At 44.9% G+C, this 18,220-nt stretch overlaps 1 protein-coding gene and 1 long non-coding RNA gene across 2 annotated transcripts; one reads left to right on the top strand and one right to left on the bottom strand.

The window, feature by feature from the left end:
- Nucleotides 1-7,446: 7,446 nt before the first annotated feature.
- Nucleotides 7,447-11,448, bottom strand: LOC309891625. Its single transcript, XR_014319533.1, has 5 exons — nucleotides 11,052-11,448; nucleotides 10,153-10,209; nucleotides 9,381-9,446; nucleotides 8,705-8,869; nucleotides 7,447-8,049 (listed from the first exon to the last, which is right to left on the bottom strand). It is a non-coding gene; the product is annotated as an uncharacterized lncRNA (long non-coding RNA).
- A 506-nt stretch (nucleotides 11,449-11,954) lies between these two features.
- MYF6 (myogenic factor 6) lies at nucleotides 11,955-13,269 on the top strand. Its single transcript, XM_082784540.1, has 3 exons — nucleotides 11,955-12,675; nucleotides 12,829-12,913; nucleotides 13,017-13,269. The coding sequence occupies exons 1-3, from the start codon at nucleotides 12,157-12,159 to the stop codon at nucleotides 13,133-13,135; spliced, it is 723 nt and encodes a 240-aa protein (XP_082640666.1). The 5' UTR covers nucleotides 11,955-12,156; the 3' UTR covers nucleotides 13,136-13,269.
- The last annotated feature ends 4,951 nt before the right edge of the window (nucleotides 13,270-18,220 follow it).

Below are 18,220 nucleotides of genomic sequence, written 5' to 3'. Positions count from 1 at the left end.
CATAACCACGAGCATCAGTTTACTACATACTCAATCACAGACAGTATTACAGTATTACTATTAACACCTCTGTTCTCTAATCTATACAACATTCATTCAGCATTTATTCAGCTAATGTTTCTAAGCCTCCCAGTTGCTCTTTTTAGCATTCTACATTTTCTCTAGTTGTACCAGTTGTATCTGTTTTGAGATACAATGCCTGAAAATGGGCACAGGATTGCAGCTAAAGCCTTATTAGCCTAGAACAGAACAGAAGGATAACCTCATGTGCCTCCTGCCTGCTTGTGAGTCCCAGTCCCTTCCTTCTTTTGAAGAATTACCTTTTACCTAGTTAGCCTATAGTTCATTAGGCTTTCCAACATGCTCAGTTTTGTCCTTGCTCCCATCAAAATGGAATCTATTAAAGACCATATTTCTGATTTTTCACAATCAGCTTAAAATCTAAGCTTGCCCTCCAACAAGCTCAGAATTCATACTGTTTGGGATACCTGCAAATTTGATGGGCTCTATACCTTCATCTGAGATATTAATTAAGACATGAGTTCCCAGAGCAGAACCGTTTAAGAGTTCTTCTTTGAGCAGTTTCCAAACAGTTGAATACACAAAGGGGGTTCGTTTTCCTGTTTTTCATATGAAAATGTCAAGTGAAGCTATAAAAAACTACATTAAAATCAAGATAAGTGGTTTCTCATGATCCTATAACCACAAGAATTGTTGACTTACTACAGATGATTAAATTGATTTGGCACAGCTCCTTCTTGAAGATTTTGTAATGAGAATAAGACTGCTCCAAGTTAGCGTTATTTACTCCTTTGTATTCTTCCAGGAACATATAAATATTCTATTATTTTCCCAGCATTTTTAGAGAAACCTAGGTTGAACTACTCACCTAAAAGAACCTTTTTTTTTTTTTTTTTTTTTTTTTTTTCTGTTTAAGAATATGCTTTCCATTTGCTCATCTATAATATTCTGCAATCTCATCATCCGTGATCTCTCAAAGATATCAGGAAATGGCACTGAGATAAATTCAGTCAATTTTCTAAGTATGCTGAGGCTGAACCAGTTTTAATAGATACAATAATCTAATTACTTTTACCTCTTGGTTTTCCTGTCTTGACCCCTTATCTTTTTGTCACTAATGTTAATTGTGTTAACTAGTTAAACCCACTTAACTTCTTGTTGTAATTTGAATTGACAGGGGCATTAAGCACAGCTTCATCAGTTAAAGTCTTTCTCTCTATTCAGGATCCCTTAGTTTTCTTGCTACTATAATATTTGTTGAAAGTTTCTTCTTACTTTTTGTGTCATTTGATAGTTGTTTTTTTAATTTGTCCTTTGCCTTTCTGATTTTGTCTTAAGATGACTATGCCATTTTTTCTTTCGCAGCCTGAGGTCTGTCTTCTGGTTTTTGTTTGTTTGCTTTGGTTAGGTTTGGTTTTCTTTGGTTCTGTTTGGTTTGGTTGGTTGTTTTTTTTTCCTCTTCTTACTTCAGCAACATGACTTTAAGAACAGCTTAAAACTTCCCCAAAACACTCAGCAAGATCTCTGTTTTAACCCAACATCAGGACATAATCACAGTATTGAATGGTTAGAATTCTGAAAAATAGTTTACATAAAGTGTTACTAAATTCCTGGAACCATGGAAACCTCAAATTTGAGATGCTTGCCTGAGAAAGCTCCCAATAAGATGTGATAATCTGAGCTTCTGCAGACTCTTGTTTATAAACTGTTGCTGCTGCCTGTGTAAAATCAAATTCTGCAGACACATCCTCTGACCAAGAGACAACTAATTATAAGAAGCCATTGGTCATTGATGTTGCTTGATTTTGCTCATACATTACTTTTCAGCTTGTATAATGAATGATATAGTTGGCAAAGAATGTCAGTCATGTGATCGCTTGTTCCAGAAAACATGAAGCCTTAGCATCTGTTGCCAAAAGATACATACATACCTAGTCAATTTACTATTAACTTCACTTTTGGATCCAAATGGAGCAACACTGATGATCCAGAACCTTCAGGGACCTCTCTTCTCCAGAAACAAGTTCAATTAATTAGTTCTTAATTAGTTGGCAATCCTTCTTGTTCATTCTTCACTAATGACACTGATGACATTAATACTTTGAATGCTGATACCTAATTCTCTTATAATAATGAAAACTGATCTCCTTGATAAGAACTGTAGAAGTCCACGTAAGGTTTCTCACACTGTCAATTTCTTTACCATAATGACCTTGACTGTTAGTAGACTGTGCAGGATGGATTTTTCATCTTGAAAGAAACACAAAAAGAAAATCTTGACTGTTCATGGACAATCAATATCACAGACAACTTCTGCCTTACCCACGTCACTGTTAATGATCAATCTTGTAAACATTTCAAAGCCCTTATATTCTTCACTGGGAACCCTCTAAATATAACAAACTTTCTTTACCCTGTTGTTAAATACTTGTTTGATGCCTACATATCTTTGTTAGGTTGTTCTCTTTTATATTGTTACATTATTTTAGTTCATAATGTATAATATAATAGTAATATATACATACACATACATACTATGTGCTTAACTGATTTTTTGGAACACTACTATGAATCTTTAATTTGTTTTGAAAAATGCTAATGCTGTCCTCCACAAACACAGTTTACAGATTGGTATTCATTTCTGAAATACAGGTTCTGTCCTGTGTAGCTATTATTTATTTCTAGTGATCCTGATCCCTCAAACCAAGACATCTCTTACTGATGACACCAAAGTGAGTGCAAGATGAAAGTATTCTGTGATTGGACTTGTACCCTGAAGACTGCTTTCCTGCTGTACACACAACTGCTCTCATTATCTCCACTCACTATTGAATTTGCAACTTGCTAATTAACATGGCTGCAAGTAACCAATTCTGAAGGAAAAGAAAGATAGGTGCTCTAACATGAACTGGCAAGTGCCATGCTGTGAACTTACCTGTCCCTTACACTACCATCCCTTTTCAGAAACTGCCTGCAGACATTGCTAGTTGCTTTTTAGTGCTGCTCCAATGTTGCTGTCCCAAGCTGAAGACAGTAGTTCCAGTACAAAGCTTTTAAAAGAAAGTGTATTCTCATAAAATGGCATTTATAATATATAATTAGTCATCTAATTCAAGCAATAGGCTTTTTAGAAATAAAAAGTACTCAGTAGCTCCCACTGAACATAATGTGACTAGGCTACTACATGTGGACATATCTAAAATAGATTGATTATTTGTCACTTGGAGCTTGCAGCGTACATAGCATCTGCTTATTATTCATGGTGCACAGTTACTTCTGTTCTGTCTATTTTTCAGCTATTATAGTAGTCAATAATACTACAAAATGATAATTACACTGCTTAGCACTTCCAGCCAAACATTTCTGTTAGCCTGCTGTAATGCACAAATGTTGTTTAAAAATACTGGCACTGCAGGTCAACAGATTCTGTTATAAGCCAGCTGTTTCACACTTCACAAGAAAAATATTTCCTCACTATTTTCTTTAAGTCTAAACATAGCTATATGTTGTCTAGATACAAATTTCAGAATGCAGATCTGGGATTGGTCTTCCAGGGATTCTCTATATAATCAGAATACATTCTTAAGTTATTTCTTTCTTCTAAGATTTTCCTCAATGTTTAATTATCAATATTTATTTTCTAAGAAACATAATTAGTATAACTTCTATAAAAATCCAAACATTTCTATCGAATCAGTTTAAGCCATATTTTGGAGATTTTTTTTCTTTCAGGCAGAGTGCACTTCTGGCAATATTTTAGTCTACGCAGTTTCTCTGAAATGTTCTCCAGCCTGGTCTGGTGAAATACAGAAATTTTTTGAGTATGATTGTGTAAAGTGTGACTAGAACGAAAAGGGTAAGAATCATTTTGTCAGGTAGAATTTCTAAATACTGATCCTTTTTCACTCCTGTATTGTTTCCTACATGTGAGATGAACTTCATGGGGAAGAAAGAATGTCAACTAAGACAAGGTTCTTCCTGACTTTGAGAAATGTCATGTTTTCTTTTAGGGTGACCATAAGACTCCTCTGTACTGTTGGAGCATCACAGAGGTGACTTAACATGGTACAGAAAAAGTGGCCAGGGACAGTTACTTATTTCAAAAATCTCACATGAAAAAACTGCAGATTTTCTTTGTGCCACAAACCCACAGCACGTTCAAGAGACTGTTGCAACCCCTAGGTCCTGTTCTACTTAAAAAAATACATTTCTGAGCCTAAGGAATCTCAAAGCAAGTGTAACCTTGCATATAAACATGCAGAAGTTATGAAGTGACATGAAATGAACAGAACAGATGAAGGAATATGAGATAGACTGTTGTATTTCTTACACTGACAGATCACAGGTAACCTTATTTACAAAGCATGTACCTTAAATGACATACAGTCAAATAACATAATGACCTTCACAGCCTAAAAGAGTTTTGCATCTGTGCAACAGGTTCTGATAACAACATGATACAATATATGCTAGATTCAAGGTCATTATTGCTATTTAATTCAGAGCAAAATTATTTTCAGAAGCCTTTCTCTTAATGGCTTCTATTTTCCAAAAGAAGCAGATATTTTCCTTTTGAAAACTGGTGTAGATAAGATACATGGGGATTCTGCATCAACATCTTCTCAAGTCCCGGATGTGTTATACAGAATTTAAGTTTGCAAGAGATTCCATCTATCACGTTTGAGGATGGATATCACAGTAACTACAGGAATTAGGAATAAAATTTCCTGTTGAAACCAACAGAGCTTGCTATATCTTCAGCTGAAGCATCTGATACACATCTTTCTCAGAAAATACAGATGACAGATTCGGTGGACAGCAGTGAGACAAGTCATTCCTGGCACCTTGAACACATCTTCCCTATATTTGGTGGGAGACAAAACTTTAAGGACTTTTGAGGTATTTTCCAGGTAGACTACTGACTAGGTTATAGCCAGGAAGGGACAGGCATATATTTGTCTTTTAATGAGTAAAAGAAACCAGCAGATGCAGGATACTGTGAGTGACACAAAACGGCCCCAAAATACACCAACTAATGTATCAGCTCCATCCTAGTGGAGACAGTAAGAAGACATTAGAATGAATAGTTAAAATGTTTGAAGATCTGTATATTCTTCAGAGATAAAGGTAGGTCTGTGAAAACATTTTTTTTTCTATACTACAGAAAGAGAGGGAGAAAGTGATATATATATATATATATATATTTAAGAATGAATATACAAACCCAGTTGTTTTATTTTTGGATTAAAGCCCAGTAAAGCCCAAGGATTTTGGATATGCAGGAAGCAAAAGACTTGTGAAAAGCTACACAGAGAACAAAATCTGACCAGTGCATAGAAAGGAATGGTCACATCAGACTACCCCAAGTTCATGTTGTGAACATTACATTCAAATCAGTCAGCAACATATTGGAAAACATATGGAAATTCAGATGATGGCAGTACTATGACAGTAGCAGGAGTATAAAAATATCCAGCACCAAATATGAGTTAAAAAAAAAAAAAGTACTAAATATCTAAATGATAAATAAACAAAGATGTAAACTAAAACTTCATTCCTCTGATGGTGGGAAAGAGCTCTTTATAAATACAAAGAACAAAAGTAATTCAAATGTCTACATTAAAGGGTTAAAGAGAACAATAGCTATGCCTTGAAATTGACTGGTTCACAGAAGGATTCAAAGGTAAAATTGAAATCACCTAGAGGGACAAAATTCCAGTCCTAGAAAAACATTTTATACCTAAGAATACATGAATATACATGTATATTTGTTGCAGGAAGAACATCCAAAAATCCCTCAACATATATTCAAAGTTGAGTCTGACTTAGCAAAGCCAATTGTACCTAAGCAAGAACTGGGAAGAGAACACTTGAGATGTAGCATTTATGTCTGCTAAGGCTGAAAACATGGCAGGACAGAAAAACATCATTCTATATTTACCATATATTATGGAAAGATTGATGACATGTCACCCAAAGGATCTCAAGCAAGCCATAACAATGTATATGAGACAAGCTTTATTTGTTCAGTTGGCTGGTAGTGGAAAGAAAAAGAGATAATGATGATTCACAGAGAAAAAATCTCAAAGTATAAATCATGCACAATGTTCAAAATACAAATCATGGATAAATCAACACTTCTTCCAAATTATGAGCTAAATTGTTTGTCCACAAAAGCAGAACAATGTTGAAAATATAATGAAAAAAAAAATTGAAATTATAGACAACAGAGAAAATGTATACTGTAGGAGTTGGACTTGATGATCCTTATGGGTCCCTTCTAACTCGGGATATTCTATGATTCTATGATGAACAAGGAAATCTATGGGACAATGAAAGGATTGCATTACTTCCAATACATTATTTACATTTTAGAAAGGGATCTCAGGAGATTCTCATATCAGTTGTTTCTGCATTTTAAATCCACAAGTGCATGGAATAACTGAGTATATTAATGTAGCACCAGGAAATAAGTCAAGACCCAGTAATGCCTACATGTGACTACAGCTTACTAACTTTATCTTAGTTATCCAGTGCTATGTATCTCTAATCAAATGGCTCATTGTACTGGTACATCCATATGTCAAAGGGTTCATATCAGGAACCCAAAAAAAAAATTTGGCGATGGATAATGAAACTGTTTAATGCAATTCGTGTATAGAAGGTGATCATTCAGCATAAACACTTGGTGGCTTTGTGATGTACTGTTTAAAACAATCCCTATGTTATTGCTGGGAAGAGAGCTCTGTACATCCATAACTTCCATTGTACCTTCATGGTTTCCAGACTCCAGGGCATTGTCATCCCATTTTTCCATGAAGTGTTGTGGTTCTGCCAAAATCTCTTATGAGCTTCAGAAAAGAAAGCTGCTTTTTTCCACTGCCTGAACACTGAGCTCTCTTTCTGTCCATAGGCAGCAGGGATATGATTAGTCTAAGTGCTGGACTGCAGACACTGATTCTCCTACAAGCTTTTCTTTACTTTCACTTACAGAATTAAAAATTGTATTTATTTTAATTAGTAGTAGCAGCTATGGTTTAATTATTGTCCTTTTGACTGAGTCGGGTTTAGATATCATTGTCATTACATTCTGAAACTGTATAGTGTGAAAATGCACTTTCTGCTTATAGTCTAAACAAATAAATAAGTATATAACTATAAAATGATCTTTCCTGTACTTACAAAAAAAAATGTGATAGCAAAAAATATGATTATGAAGCACATGATGTGTCTTGGACTCTTGTCAAATTTCAAGTCCCCCCCCTCCCCTCCTTTTTTTTTTTTTTTTTTCTTCCTAATCAAAAGTAGAAGATGACTATAATTTTTATTGCTTTCTTTCCTGCAAAGAATCCCAGGATAGAACCACGGAAAATGCCTGTCCCAGCCAGCAACAGTGCAATGGGCTTCTGGTTTCTGATTGGCAATGCCTCCTCCCCAGGAAAACGTCTTGTAGTAAAATAAATGTGTTTGTGCAGTGGTGACTATTTGTCACTGTAGACCCTGACACAGGCATTAAAGCATCTGCCATTTAGAACTGTGTCTCATAACTGCCCAACATGAGAGCTGTAATGAAATCCTACCTTACCATCTTGAACCAGAGGAGTCTGTTTAGTTAGCAAGGTTGCACCTCTCAGATACTAACAGGACTGTAACTGATATGAACACTAAAGTCCATATCCAATCAAAGGAAAACAGCAGTGATTTGGAACAGCAATAGAGCCAAGGCCACTGTGAATAAGACTTTTTTTTTTTTTTTTAAATCTTCCCCTACAGAGACTGTATAATTATATGAAGTAGTCTTTTTCATATCTCTGCCTTACTGACTTTCTAGCCCCACAGCATGCATTATGATTCACTACTCCACTTGCCAAACTTGCATTTCAGGGATGCTTGTTTACATGTTCTCTGAAATGGCCATATACTTACACACAAGCACCAGCATGCAGACTACACGCACTTCCTCTATTCAGTTCCCAAATTTGCAGTGAGTGCACGTGACATTGTGGATATCCAAATAATATAATTTCCCTGGAAAAATAGAATTTGAAGAGAGTACAGTAAATAATAGAATCTAAGTAAGCAAAAGTCAGCTGGAAGTATAACAACATATATAAATGAAAATCAGGACTTAAAGCTGCTCCATGTTCCATGCTCCTGCAGACCAATCTGGAGTTCATATAACTTAGATAATTGAGTTCAGAAAAGCAGTGTCCCTACATACCACAGGCCATGGAGTCTGGCATGCTTCATTCCAGCAGCAGGAGTTATTTTTCCATGAATGACAGTTAAGTTCCTTTGCTTAAATTTCGCACAGGCCATTGTCAGCATAATAAAATCTGGTCTCCCATAGGGTCACCATTGCTCAGACTTTCAAGAAAATTCATGGAAATTATCTAATCTCTCTTCAACAAACATTTATCTGGCAAATTGTAGATTTGGGATAAATACATGTTCTTTACCAGATTGCATGCCTTTTGTGCACTAGCTTTGCCCTTATGATGTCCACATCACTGAGACATTTGAAACATCTCTAGAAAAGAAAAATGTCTTAGTCCTTCTCACCTGCTTAAAACTTCTTTCCATGTTTCATTCTTTTAGGCTTTTGCAATCCTTGGCATAATGTACTATTTCAGCAGTGAATTTCATAGTGCAGCAACACATCAAATTTTTCTGTAGTTCTTACCAGTGAACTGTGACTATCAGCAGATTAGCAGATAGTATAGGTACATCAGGATCAGATCTGTAGAAATTAGTAGTGCTGATGACCTAGCATCCACTTCACTTTTTAGGGTACCTTCCCGCTTAGTTTCCTTGGAACAAAATCCAGATGACACATGCTGAGAGCACCCTGTAATGAGTATCAAAATGCAGTAAGTGTGGGCTATTCAGAGATTGGCTCCATAAGGGCATTCCTTACAAATGAAAATGAGAATGTAAACACACCCTATATGGGTATTTGAGTGCACCTCTTTACACTTCAGGAGGAAAGGCAAAAAATTAACCCTAGAAAAACTTTGACTGGTGTCGTAATTATACAACATACAGGTAATAACAGACAAAAAAAAAAAAAAAAAAGGATGTTAACTGGTATCCCCAGATATGCTGTTGAGCCCAATCTGAATATGCTAAAAAACTCAGGTGAGAAGGTCTATGTGAATGGGAAGTGACTGAGAACAGGACAGGAGAACGAGCTTAGAGTTTGTGGCAAAATTACTCTAAGTGGTTGCCTTGAGACTATAATGAGGACAGTGTATGAATTTTCCTGTTGAGAAGCTAGATTAAAAATTGTAAAATTGAAACAGGAGGTGATACAATTCACACTAAAAAATAAAAGTAAAAAAAAAAAAAATCATCCTTACCTAGGTGCCCATTCAGAGTGCTAAACAGGATCAGATATGCCTGATCCCCACTGGTTATCGATACCGCTGTGAAGAGTCAAAGGGATAAAAGGTTAAAATTCCATCATGCCTGTGGCTGAAGTAAGTGAAGAAGAAAAAGGAAGCATTTGGAGTGGTACGCAGGGCCCTGTGGGTCCAAGATAATAAAATATTTCTCTGTAATTCCAGACTATAAACTTCTGCTCAAGCCATAAGATGTCAAGAGTGACCTGATCAGTTATGAACTCACTATTCAACCCTAATTATACAGAATATTTTAGAATTAATTTGGAGGAAAGGGTGATTGAAGTTCTAGAGATCAGCTGTGACGTAAAAGCAAATTGATTACAGGTAGAGTTTTGCAGTGGTCCCCCTTCCAATTCCATGTCCACTTTTTTCTTGTTTTTACTTCCTTTTAGATCTTGTGTTTATATCAAGCAAGATCTGGCATGTAAGGTGTGAAGAGAAAAAGACAAGCATCAACTTATGAATCCTCCACTTGGCCCACTATTGTAATGGAGAACATTACTAACAGCATTTTCTTCACATATGTTCTGGTTGCTTGCTAAGTGTATTATTTTATGACATTGGTTATGACCAAGGAGCAGAAACAGGTCACACACTGTGATGGCTATAGCACAATCAAAGTTGCTTGTGTGGAGGGGGAAGGGACAACTTCATCAAACTAAAAATCAGTTGCAGTTGATGAAAGTTCTGCTCAATAAAGAACTAAGTTTTTATTTGTGCACTTCACCAGTAGATTGATCTTTTCTGTCTTGTTCAAAACACCACCAGAGCAGCAGCAAAAAAACTAATGATTAAAAGAAAAAAAAAATAATAACTGTAGTAAAGGTGGAAAGTTTTAAGCAATCAGCAGACATTATTATTTTTTTATTACCACTGTCATTACCGGTATGGGGAAAAATTCCCTTTGGTACTGAAAAGCACATAATGGCAAGGGGCAATATGAGAAATGCAAAGGATGGGTAAAGGCTGACATATCCCTTTTTAAAGGTAGAAAATTAAATCACATGGAAATTAAATGACTGGTCAAAGGTCAAACAGCAAACTAAGTACAGAGAGAGGAAACTCTGTCTTATGTTCAGCTCCTTAACTGTAAGGCTACTACAAAGTGAAAAAAATACCTCAGTGTTGGAATATTAATATCAAAATTAGTTTCACTGAAAACAGGTTGAATTTCTCTGTCTCATTCAAAAATGGGTTGTGTTCTGCCTAATTAAAACTGAAATGAGATCCATTTCAGCAATATTGATTTGGTCAAAACAAAACTGCAGCTACTCCATAATATATTTGTACTCATAAAAACTGGTTTGCAATCAGTTTTGGAGAAAGTCATGCCAATAATCAAGGTAACTGCAGCTTTTAAGAATGGAACAAGAATGCCACAGTTCCTTTCAGAAAGAAGTCAAAAGCTAGCTTTGAGAGATACCCTGGTATTCCAGGGCTATATATGTTTTATTTATATATATATATATATATATATATATATATATATATATATTCTATATATTATATATATATATATATATTCTATATATATATATTTGTATAAGCAGTGAGAAATTGCATGTGATTAAAGAAAGCAAGGCAGCTCAGGGAAAGAAGCAGACAGGACATTTTCCCATAGCTTACCTTCCGTGAGGTGAGAGAGGCCTAGACATGATGTGACATTACAGTATATGCTAACAGAGAGTGATCACAAGCTGCGTTTGTGTCTCCAGGGCCAGGAAGCCCTGGAAGTCTTGCCAGGCCCTGGGGATTAAACTGCAATTAGAACAGATGCCTGAGCTTCGATTGCCCTAAACACTGTCAAGGACAGGGGCTGTCCGGAGAGCCACATCGGACCGTAACCCAGTCACCTGGAGTCACTTCTGTCACCTCATGGGCAACATGGGAAAGTTCAAATGAAAACGCCACACTGAGGTGCACTAACTGGGTGCTTCGACACCGCAGCAAGGCTCTGCCTTGGCAGAGGCACTCTGTGTGTGGAGGAATAGCGAGCTTGGCTCCTAACCTTGGGCTGGCCCGGGCAGCGTGGGTCACAGGAATGGCATGCCTCAAGGCGGGGGGGGGGGGGGGGGGGAGAGAGAGGAGGGGGAATAGCAAGGGCTTCTTCTCAAAATATTAACCCTTCTATTTGGAGAGCTGTGGCTGCCTTTGAAACCTCTCCTTGTAGACCTATACTTAGCACTGGGTAAGAAGCGTGCAGTGCATATCTGTGTGTGCATGTGTGTGTGTGTGTGCATGAGTGTGTGTGAGCCAGGGAGGGCTGGGGGCGGGCTCCACCCGCAGCCCCCCGCCTTTGTCCTGCGGCCGAGCCCCTTGAGCTCCACAGCCGGGCCTCCCGCTGCACCCAGACACGGCTCCACGAGCCCCCTCCACATGTTCCCTCACACATCCCACACTCACCGTTTTCGGGGTGTATTTTTCTATTTCATTTGTTTTTCTTTAAAAAAAAAAAATATTTTTTTTTCCTGTGTCCCCTTGTTCTGCCCCCTTTCCTCCCCCCTTCTAAATTGGAGATGTTCTCAGGACAGCGCCCAGGAGACTGGCTGGAATCAGTTTTGGAGGGTGATGCACCGCGACAGCTAAAAGTTGGATAGGGTTTCAGCAGCTCCTATATATAAAGCAGGGGGGACTTATGTCACTGCACTAATTAAATTCCATCTGGGTTGTTCCTCGGGGTGTTTTCGAGCCTGCCACCCAACTCGAGCAGGCAGAAGGGCCGAGGGACAGCATGATGATGGACCTTTTCGAAACTGGCTCCTATTTCTTCTACTTGGACGGGGAGAATGGAGCCCTGCAGCAACTGGAGATGGCGGAGGGTTCCCCGCTGTACCCAGGCAGCGACGGCACTTTGTCCCCCTGTCAGGACCAAATGCCGCCAGAGGCCGGCAGCGACAGCAGCGGCGAGGAGCATGTGCTGGCCCCCCCGGGCCTGCAGCCCCCTCACTGCCCCGGCCAGTGTTTGATCTGGGCTTGTAAAACCTGCAAGAGAAAGTCGGCCCCCACGGACAGGCGGAAAGCGGCCACCCTGCGGGAGAGGAGGCGGCTGAAGAAGATCAACGAAGCCTTCGAGGCGCTGAAAAGGAGGACTGTGGCCAACCCCAACCAGCGGCTGCCCAAGGTGGAGATCCTGAGGAGCGCCATCAGCTACATCGAGAGGCTGCAGGACCTCCTGCACAGGCTGGATCAGCAAGAGAAAATGCAGGAGGTCGGGGGGGACGCCTTCAGCTTCAGCCCCAAGCAGGCAAATGTAAGCACGGCCGCCCGGCACCCGGCTGCGGGGCCGCCGCTCCCCTCCCTCCCCGCCCGCCTCCCTCCTTCCCCCGCAGCCCCGGGGCACGGGGGGGCTGCCCCCCGCTAACGCAGGCACCTTCCCCTCTCCCCGCGTCCCCCCCTGCCGCAGGGCTCGGACTTCCTCGGCACCTGCGGCTCCGACTGGAGAAACCTCTCCGACCATTCCCGGGCGCTGGGAGCCAGCCCCAGAGCAGGTAACACCCCACTGTGTGTCCCCCCCCGCCCCCAGCCCCACCGGCCGTAGCCGCCGTCCCCACGAGGCACCCCCCCCGTCTCTCTTTTTCTCTCGCCTGGCAGGAGGCTCCGCCGTCGAGTCGTCGGCTTCCAGCAGCCTGCGCTGCCTCTCCTCCATAGTGGACAGTATTTCCTCCGACGAGCCCAAGCTGCCCGGCGTGGAGGAAGCGGTGGAGAAATGAGGCAGGGCCGGCGGGGCTCGGGCCGAGGTACCGCGGCCCCCCCAAGCCTGACGGAGCGGCCCCCGCCGACCCGAGCCCGAAGGACTCCTCCTGCCCCCCTTTTCACCCTGAGTTTTGTTTTCTTTACGCCTCGTCGCATAGACCAGCCTCCCCCCCCCAGTTTTCCGTTTTTAATTTAAGAGACTTACTCGCGTGCCGGTGATCCGCTTTGCCCGAGGCTCACCGAAACGTCCATTCCTGTCTGAGTGGAGCTGCCGGCTGCCTTCCGTGTTAGCGGCGTTCAGAGAGGTCCCGCCTCGTTGCGTTTCTGTAAATACTTTTAGTACTGTCTTTTCTTTTGTAAACACGAAAAAAAAAAAAAAGGAAAAAAAAAAAAAAGAATATATATATATTTAAATGGTGGGATGTGATATTGTATATAAGGACGGACGGATCTCCCGGGTTGTAAAATAAAGCCCTTTGTGTTACAGTGTCTCTCCCCCCGGTCAGTCAGTACTAACCCGAGCCTGGAGCCCGAGCCCGCCGTGCCCTCAGCCGGACGACCCCGCAGAGCCGGACCCGTGTGGCGGAGGCAGCTGCGGGGACACATTTCCCTCTGCTCCCTCCTCTAAGGACCGTCTCTCCTCGCCCAGGCCCGCCCCGGCGGTGCTAATTACCCCCTCCTCCCCTGCCGTCTCCCCGGGGAAGCTGGGTCGGGCGCTGGGAGCCGGGGAGAAGGAACCCCCCAGCCGCGCCGTGTGCCCCTAAACAGCCAGGGAGAGGGCACCGCTGGCTAAGAAATGGGGGTCTGCAGCACGCTTTATGGGCCCCGAGGGGCAGCGGCAGGCTGTGACGGTACCCGGCTCCCCGCGGGGCCGGAGGGCCGTGATTTCTCCCGAGGAAAGGCGACTCCCCTTGGCTTCCCTACTATTTGAGGGAGAAGAGAGAGGGGTCCCTCGGGGAGGAAGGAGTTAAGCGGCGAGAGGAGGGGGGCAGCAGCAGACGAAGCCTTTCACTCAGTGATGTAAAAAAAAAAAACAACAACAAAAAAAAAAAACACAACACAGCCTGTCCGAGGATGGCGGAGCGGCAGCTCCTCGCGGCCAGGACGTTCCGGTTTGTAAGGGATTGTTTGTAATCCCAGGAAGGGGCGACCACCGGGAAACCAGCGCGCCCTGCCCTGCGCGCACACACACAGCGCGCTGCGAGACAGCTGACAGAGGCACCGGCTTCAGCTCAAAGGCTCTGCTGCAACTCTTTGCCCGTGGGCGCTCTCCTCGGCAGCTCTAACCCCTGATTTATTTTTTGTTTTTGTTTTTGAAAGGTCACAGCCACGTTTCTGGAAGGTCTCACCCTTCCCGGCCACACTGGCACGGCTGCGCTCGCCCGAAGGGGAAGCCCTTGAAGGAGACGCGCGATGCCGGTGCCGTCCTTCCTCCCTTTTTGTTCGCCGTGGACAGCCTGGTTTTAAACCTGTTAAGTAATTGCTCTCCGCTGACAGCGAAATGAGTTGTATCCGTTGGTAACAACTCATTGCGGAGGTACGGTGCGATGGGCATGTAGTGACAGAGGACACACGCTTGCCCCCCTTTTCTGGTTCCAAATAAACCCTTTGCTTTGGGGAACTCACGGCCTGCTAAGAAAGCGGCGCCTCGGGGAGCTCGGGCTCCTTTCTGCGCGTTATTTGGAGCTCTGGAGGAAGATCGACGAGCCGAGGTCCCGGGGTCCCGTCCCAGCGCCCAGCACCGCGGCCCGGCGGGGCAGGACCCCGGCAGGACCCCCCCGCAGCGCCTCCTTCGTCGGCCGGGCAACTCGAGCGGTTCCTGGGAATAGATTTGCCCCAAGGAAGTACTTTCCTTGAAAATACCTCCCGAAGAGACGCTCCGTGACCGCCGTGCGGCCGGCGTGCCAGGCTTCCCGGCGAACTTCTCGGTGTGTTTGCAATTAAACTGTTTGCGTTTGATATTAATAACGATAATCTTCGCCTAAATCCGAAGCCAAAGCAAACAGGGCCGTGGAATCACAGAACCAGAGGCCAGCCACCGGGGGAGGCTAGGGATTTAACCCAGCCTTTCTCCCCAGGCGCCCCGCAGGGAGCCAGCGGGGCGGACACGGGGTGCCGGCGGGCACTGCGGGGCGCTCCCGCAGCTCGCCACCTGCCCCGCGCCCCTCGCCAGCCCTCCCCGCAGCCAGCCACCTGCTCACGCACCCGGGGGACTCGCACGGAGCTGCCACTGCCCTCTCCCGAGGGGAACCCGCATGTGTTTTTTTCCAGAGCTTTCACCTTCCTGCAGAAAACGAGCTGCGGGAACGGGAGCGGGGGGCAGGGGAGAGAGGGGGGTGAGTAATTGAGCCATGTGCTCGCCGGGCCGCCCCTTCGGTAGCAGGAACTAGCAACTTTTCCCAGTCTCAAGGCTGCTAAAAATCCCCTTCGCGTCCCTTTGATCTCTCCTGGGAGTCCCAGAGTGCCAGCAGAGGCCAATGCCTTCTTCAGCTGTCTTCCATACAAATCCCTCTGGCAGGTACTAATGTGTTTACTTAGGTGTGCGCCGTTCCCAGCGCTGGGGGGAACCAAACGTTTCGCACCCGCCTGCAAGCGCCCGTCCACACGAGCCCAACTGGGAAACCGCTTTGCGGGGAGCCCCGAGGGGTCCCCGCCGCCCCCGGCCCCAGCGCTGCGGTTCCCGCAGGCTCAGGGCACAAAAATCGCCCCCGCAGCGCCGAGCCCCGGCCGTGCGGGCCCCCGGTGCGCCCCAGCCCCCCGGCACCGTGCCCGTGCTCCGGGTCGGATGCTCCGGTTTCGGCTCGGTTTGTTCCAGTAGCAACTCTCTGGGTGTGAAAAAGGATTGGAAGCGCTGCAAACGGGCCGAATCCATGCAGAAATGCGTGCAGCGCGGCAGCGGGGAGGAAAACCTCCCGAAGAGCTCCTGGGCACCATTTCCTCCCCGGCGGTGCCCGGTTGCTCCTGCCTTGCAGGCTTGAGGCTCCCGTCTCCTAAAATGCAGCGGTGTCACACACCCGCACTCCCCCCCCCCACACACACACACCACGACCAGCAGCCTCTTAGCTGCTGTTTTCTCTCCCCTGTCTTCAGTTCCGCTCGCCTACAGCACTTTTGCAAATTTGTTTTGAGATCACTTTACCAGAGGAGCTGGGGGCTCTTCAGGGATACTAATTGCAGATTTTTTTTTTCTTCCTGAGTGACAGGCTGTTCCATCCTTTCTTCTTCTCTCCCCCACCCCCATATACTCAAGGAAAAGGAAACCAATTTTCCTGGGTCCTCCAGGACTTTGGGGAAAAGGCACGTTTCTTCCCAGCCCCAGCCCCGCGGGATTAAGCGTTAAACTACGAGCTAAAGCCCTGCCCGCAAGGAGAGCTCAGCGGCTGGCATTGTGCTCCACGGGGCAAGCCTGGAAAGAAACCGCTGAAAGGTGATCGGAACTCTGCAACCGGCACGGTAAAGAGCAAGTTTATTTGTGCACAAAGCATAAATCTGTAAACAGGTCTATTTTAGCCGGAGCAAACGTGGTAAATCAAAGTGTGTGTGTGCGTGTGGCACAGCCCAGTAAAGAGTTCAAGTTACCGCCGAGCAGAGCCCTCCTGACTGGCGGCTTCTTGGGAAAACAATAGGGCACCGCCGTGTTTCAGATGTGGCCCAGCTCGGCATCAACCTGCACCTCGGAGCGGCAGAAGCCTGACATTCTGAGCTTTCCCCTTTCTGTAACTTTACTCCTTTTATCAACTTTCTGCTTTTCCTACAGTATTCATTTCAAAGGGGGCTCCCCCCGTTTATGGCCCCAAATAAACCAAAGCAGCGCAGATGTAGCTTTCCCAACCCTTCAGATAATCAGGCATCCTTTCTGCCGAAGCAGGGTGTGCTGCCGCTTGCATTTTCCTTCAGGCTGCCCGAGTTGATGCGAGGGCTTCTCGGCGGCGTGATCCCCTCTGGGGAGGTCCCCCCAATCGCGCTGCTCTCTGCAAGGGTCCTTGAGCTGAATTTCCCAGGGCTGGAAATGCCCCGCATCACCTCCTCCCAGTCCCAGACGCCTTTCCCTGGGCGCACACCGGGCTTTTGAACCATCTCTGGGTCACGCTCCCTCTCCGTTTGAGTTAACCCAGGGTGCAGGGTTTTATTCCCAGGTAGGGAAAGTTTCCTTTGCCCTCTCGTAGTGTTTTCCTCAGCTACAAAAGCCACCTGGATGAAACCAAAGGATTCCTGCGCGTTAGCAAATGCCTGTTAAATGGCTTCATTACCACTCTAATGACCCTTGCACAGCTCCACTCGGCTACTGCTGCGGCTGGGTCTCTGCAAAGCTTTTGTCCCTGACTTGTGTAAAGTTACTTAGGGATTGCGGGGTTAGAAATTTTACACTTCCAGGAGGGGTTTGTTGCGCTGGCAGCTGGGACGCATCTGTAACGGTACAAGATTGCCTGAAAGCAGAAAATTAGCAAGCTCAGGGCGCTGCTCGACTGTTGTGTCTCTTGCAGCACCGGGTCACACGAGTAGGAGAAGGAATGGGAAGGGGATTTGTCTCGGGGAAAACGCGTACATTTTCCTTTGTGAGTACTTTTCCGTGTGACCCGATCCCAGAACACCCAAATCTATGTTCCCCCCACCTCGCCTCACGCAGTCATGCATTTTTGTCCCCCTTGGCGAACTTAAACAGTTAGTGACACCACTTTAACTACAGGACAAAGCACCCGAGGGCCAAAGAGAGGAGCAAACCCTTTCGGCTTAGTACAGGTCTGCTGGGACCATTTTCCCCTTTTCACCCCCAAACCGCACGCCCCCAAGACTTGGCCGAAACGTCGCCAGCAGCTTCACTTCCCCCCCCCCCCCCCCCTCCCATAAGCGGCCGGCCCAGCCGGCGGCCAGAGGCGCGGTGCGGAGCGAATTTGTCCCTTGGGGGCTGGAGGGGGCTTGCCCAGCCAGCCGCGGCAGGGGATGCGGGGGGATATGCTAATGCCGGCCGGCCGCCGCGGACCAGCCCCCCGGAACGTGGAGATATAAGGGCCCCCCGCATCGGGGAAAGGACACTTCGGCTTAGGTCGCTAATTAGGCAGGAAACCTCCCCGGCCAGCTCGCTTGCCCGAGCTCGGTGGCTG

This window comes from Aythya marila (assembly GCF_965140915.1).
Source record: "Aythya marila genome assembly, chromosome: 1".
Classification (NCBI taxonomy): domain Eukaryota; kingdom Metazoa; phylum Chordata; class Aves; order Anseriformes; family Anatidae; genus Aythya; species Aythya marila.
Note: the sequence above shows the minus strand (reverse complement) of the source record. Positions and strands in the feature narration are given on the sequence as shown.

Bases quoted from the DNA above. Each gene is read 5' to 3' on its own strand.
- MYF6 (XM_082784540.1), top strand. From the start codon at position 12,157: ATGATGATGGACCTTTTCGAAACTGGCTCCTATTTCTTCTACTTGGAC. The intron at 12,676-12,828 runs GTAAGCACGGCC...CCCCTGCCGCAG, and splicing joins TCAGCCCCAAGCAGGCAAAT to GGCTCGGACTTCCTCGGCAC. The intron at 12,914-13,016 runs GTAACACCCCAC...CTCGCCTGGCAG, and splicing joins GGGAGCCAGCCCCAGAGCAG to GAGGCTCCGCCGTCGAGTCG.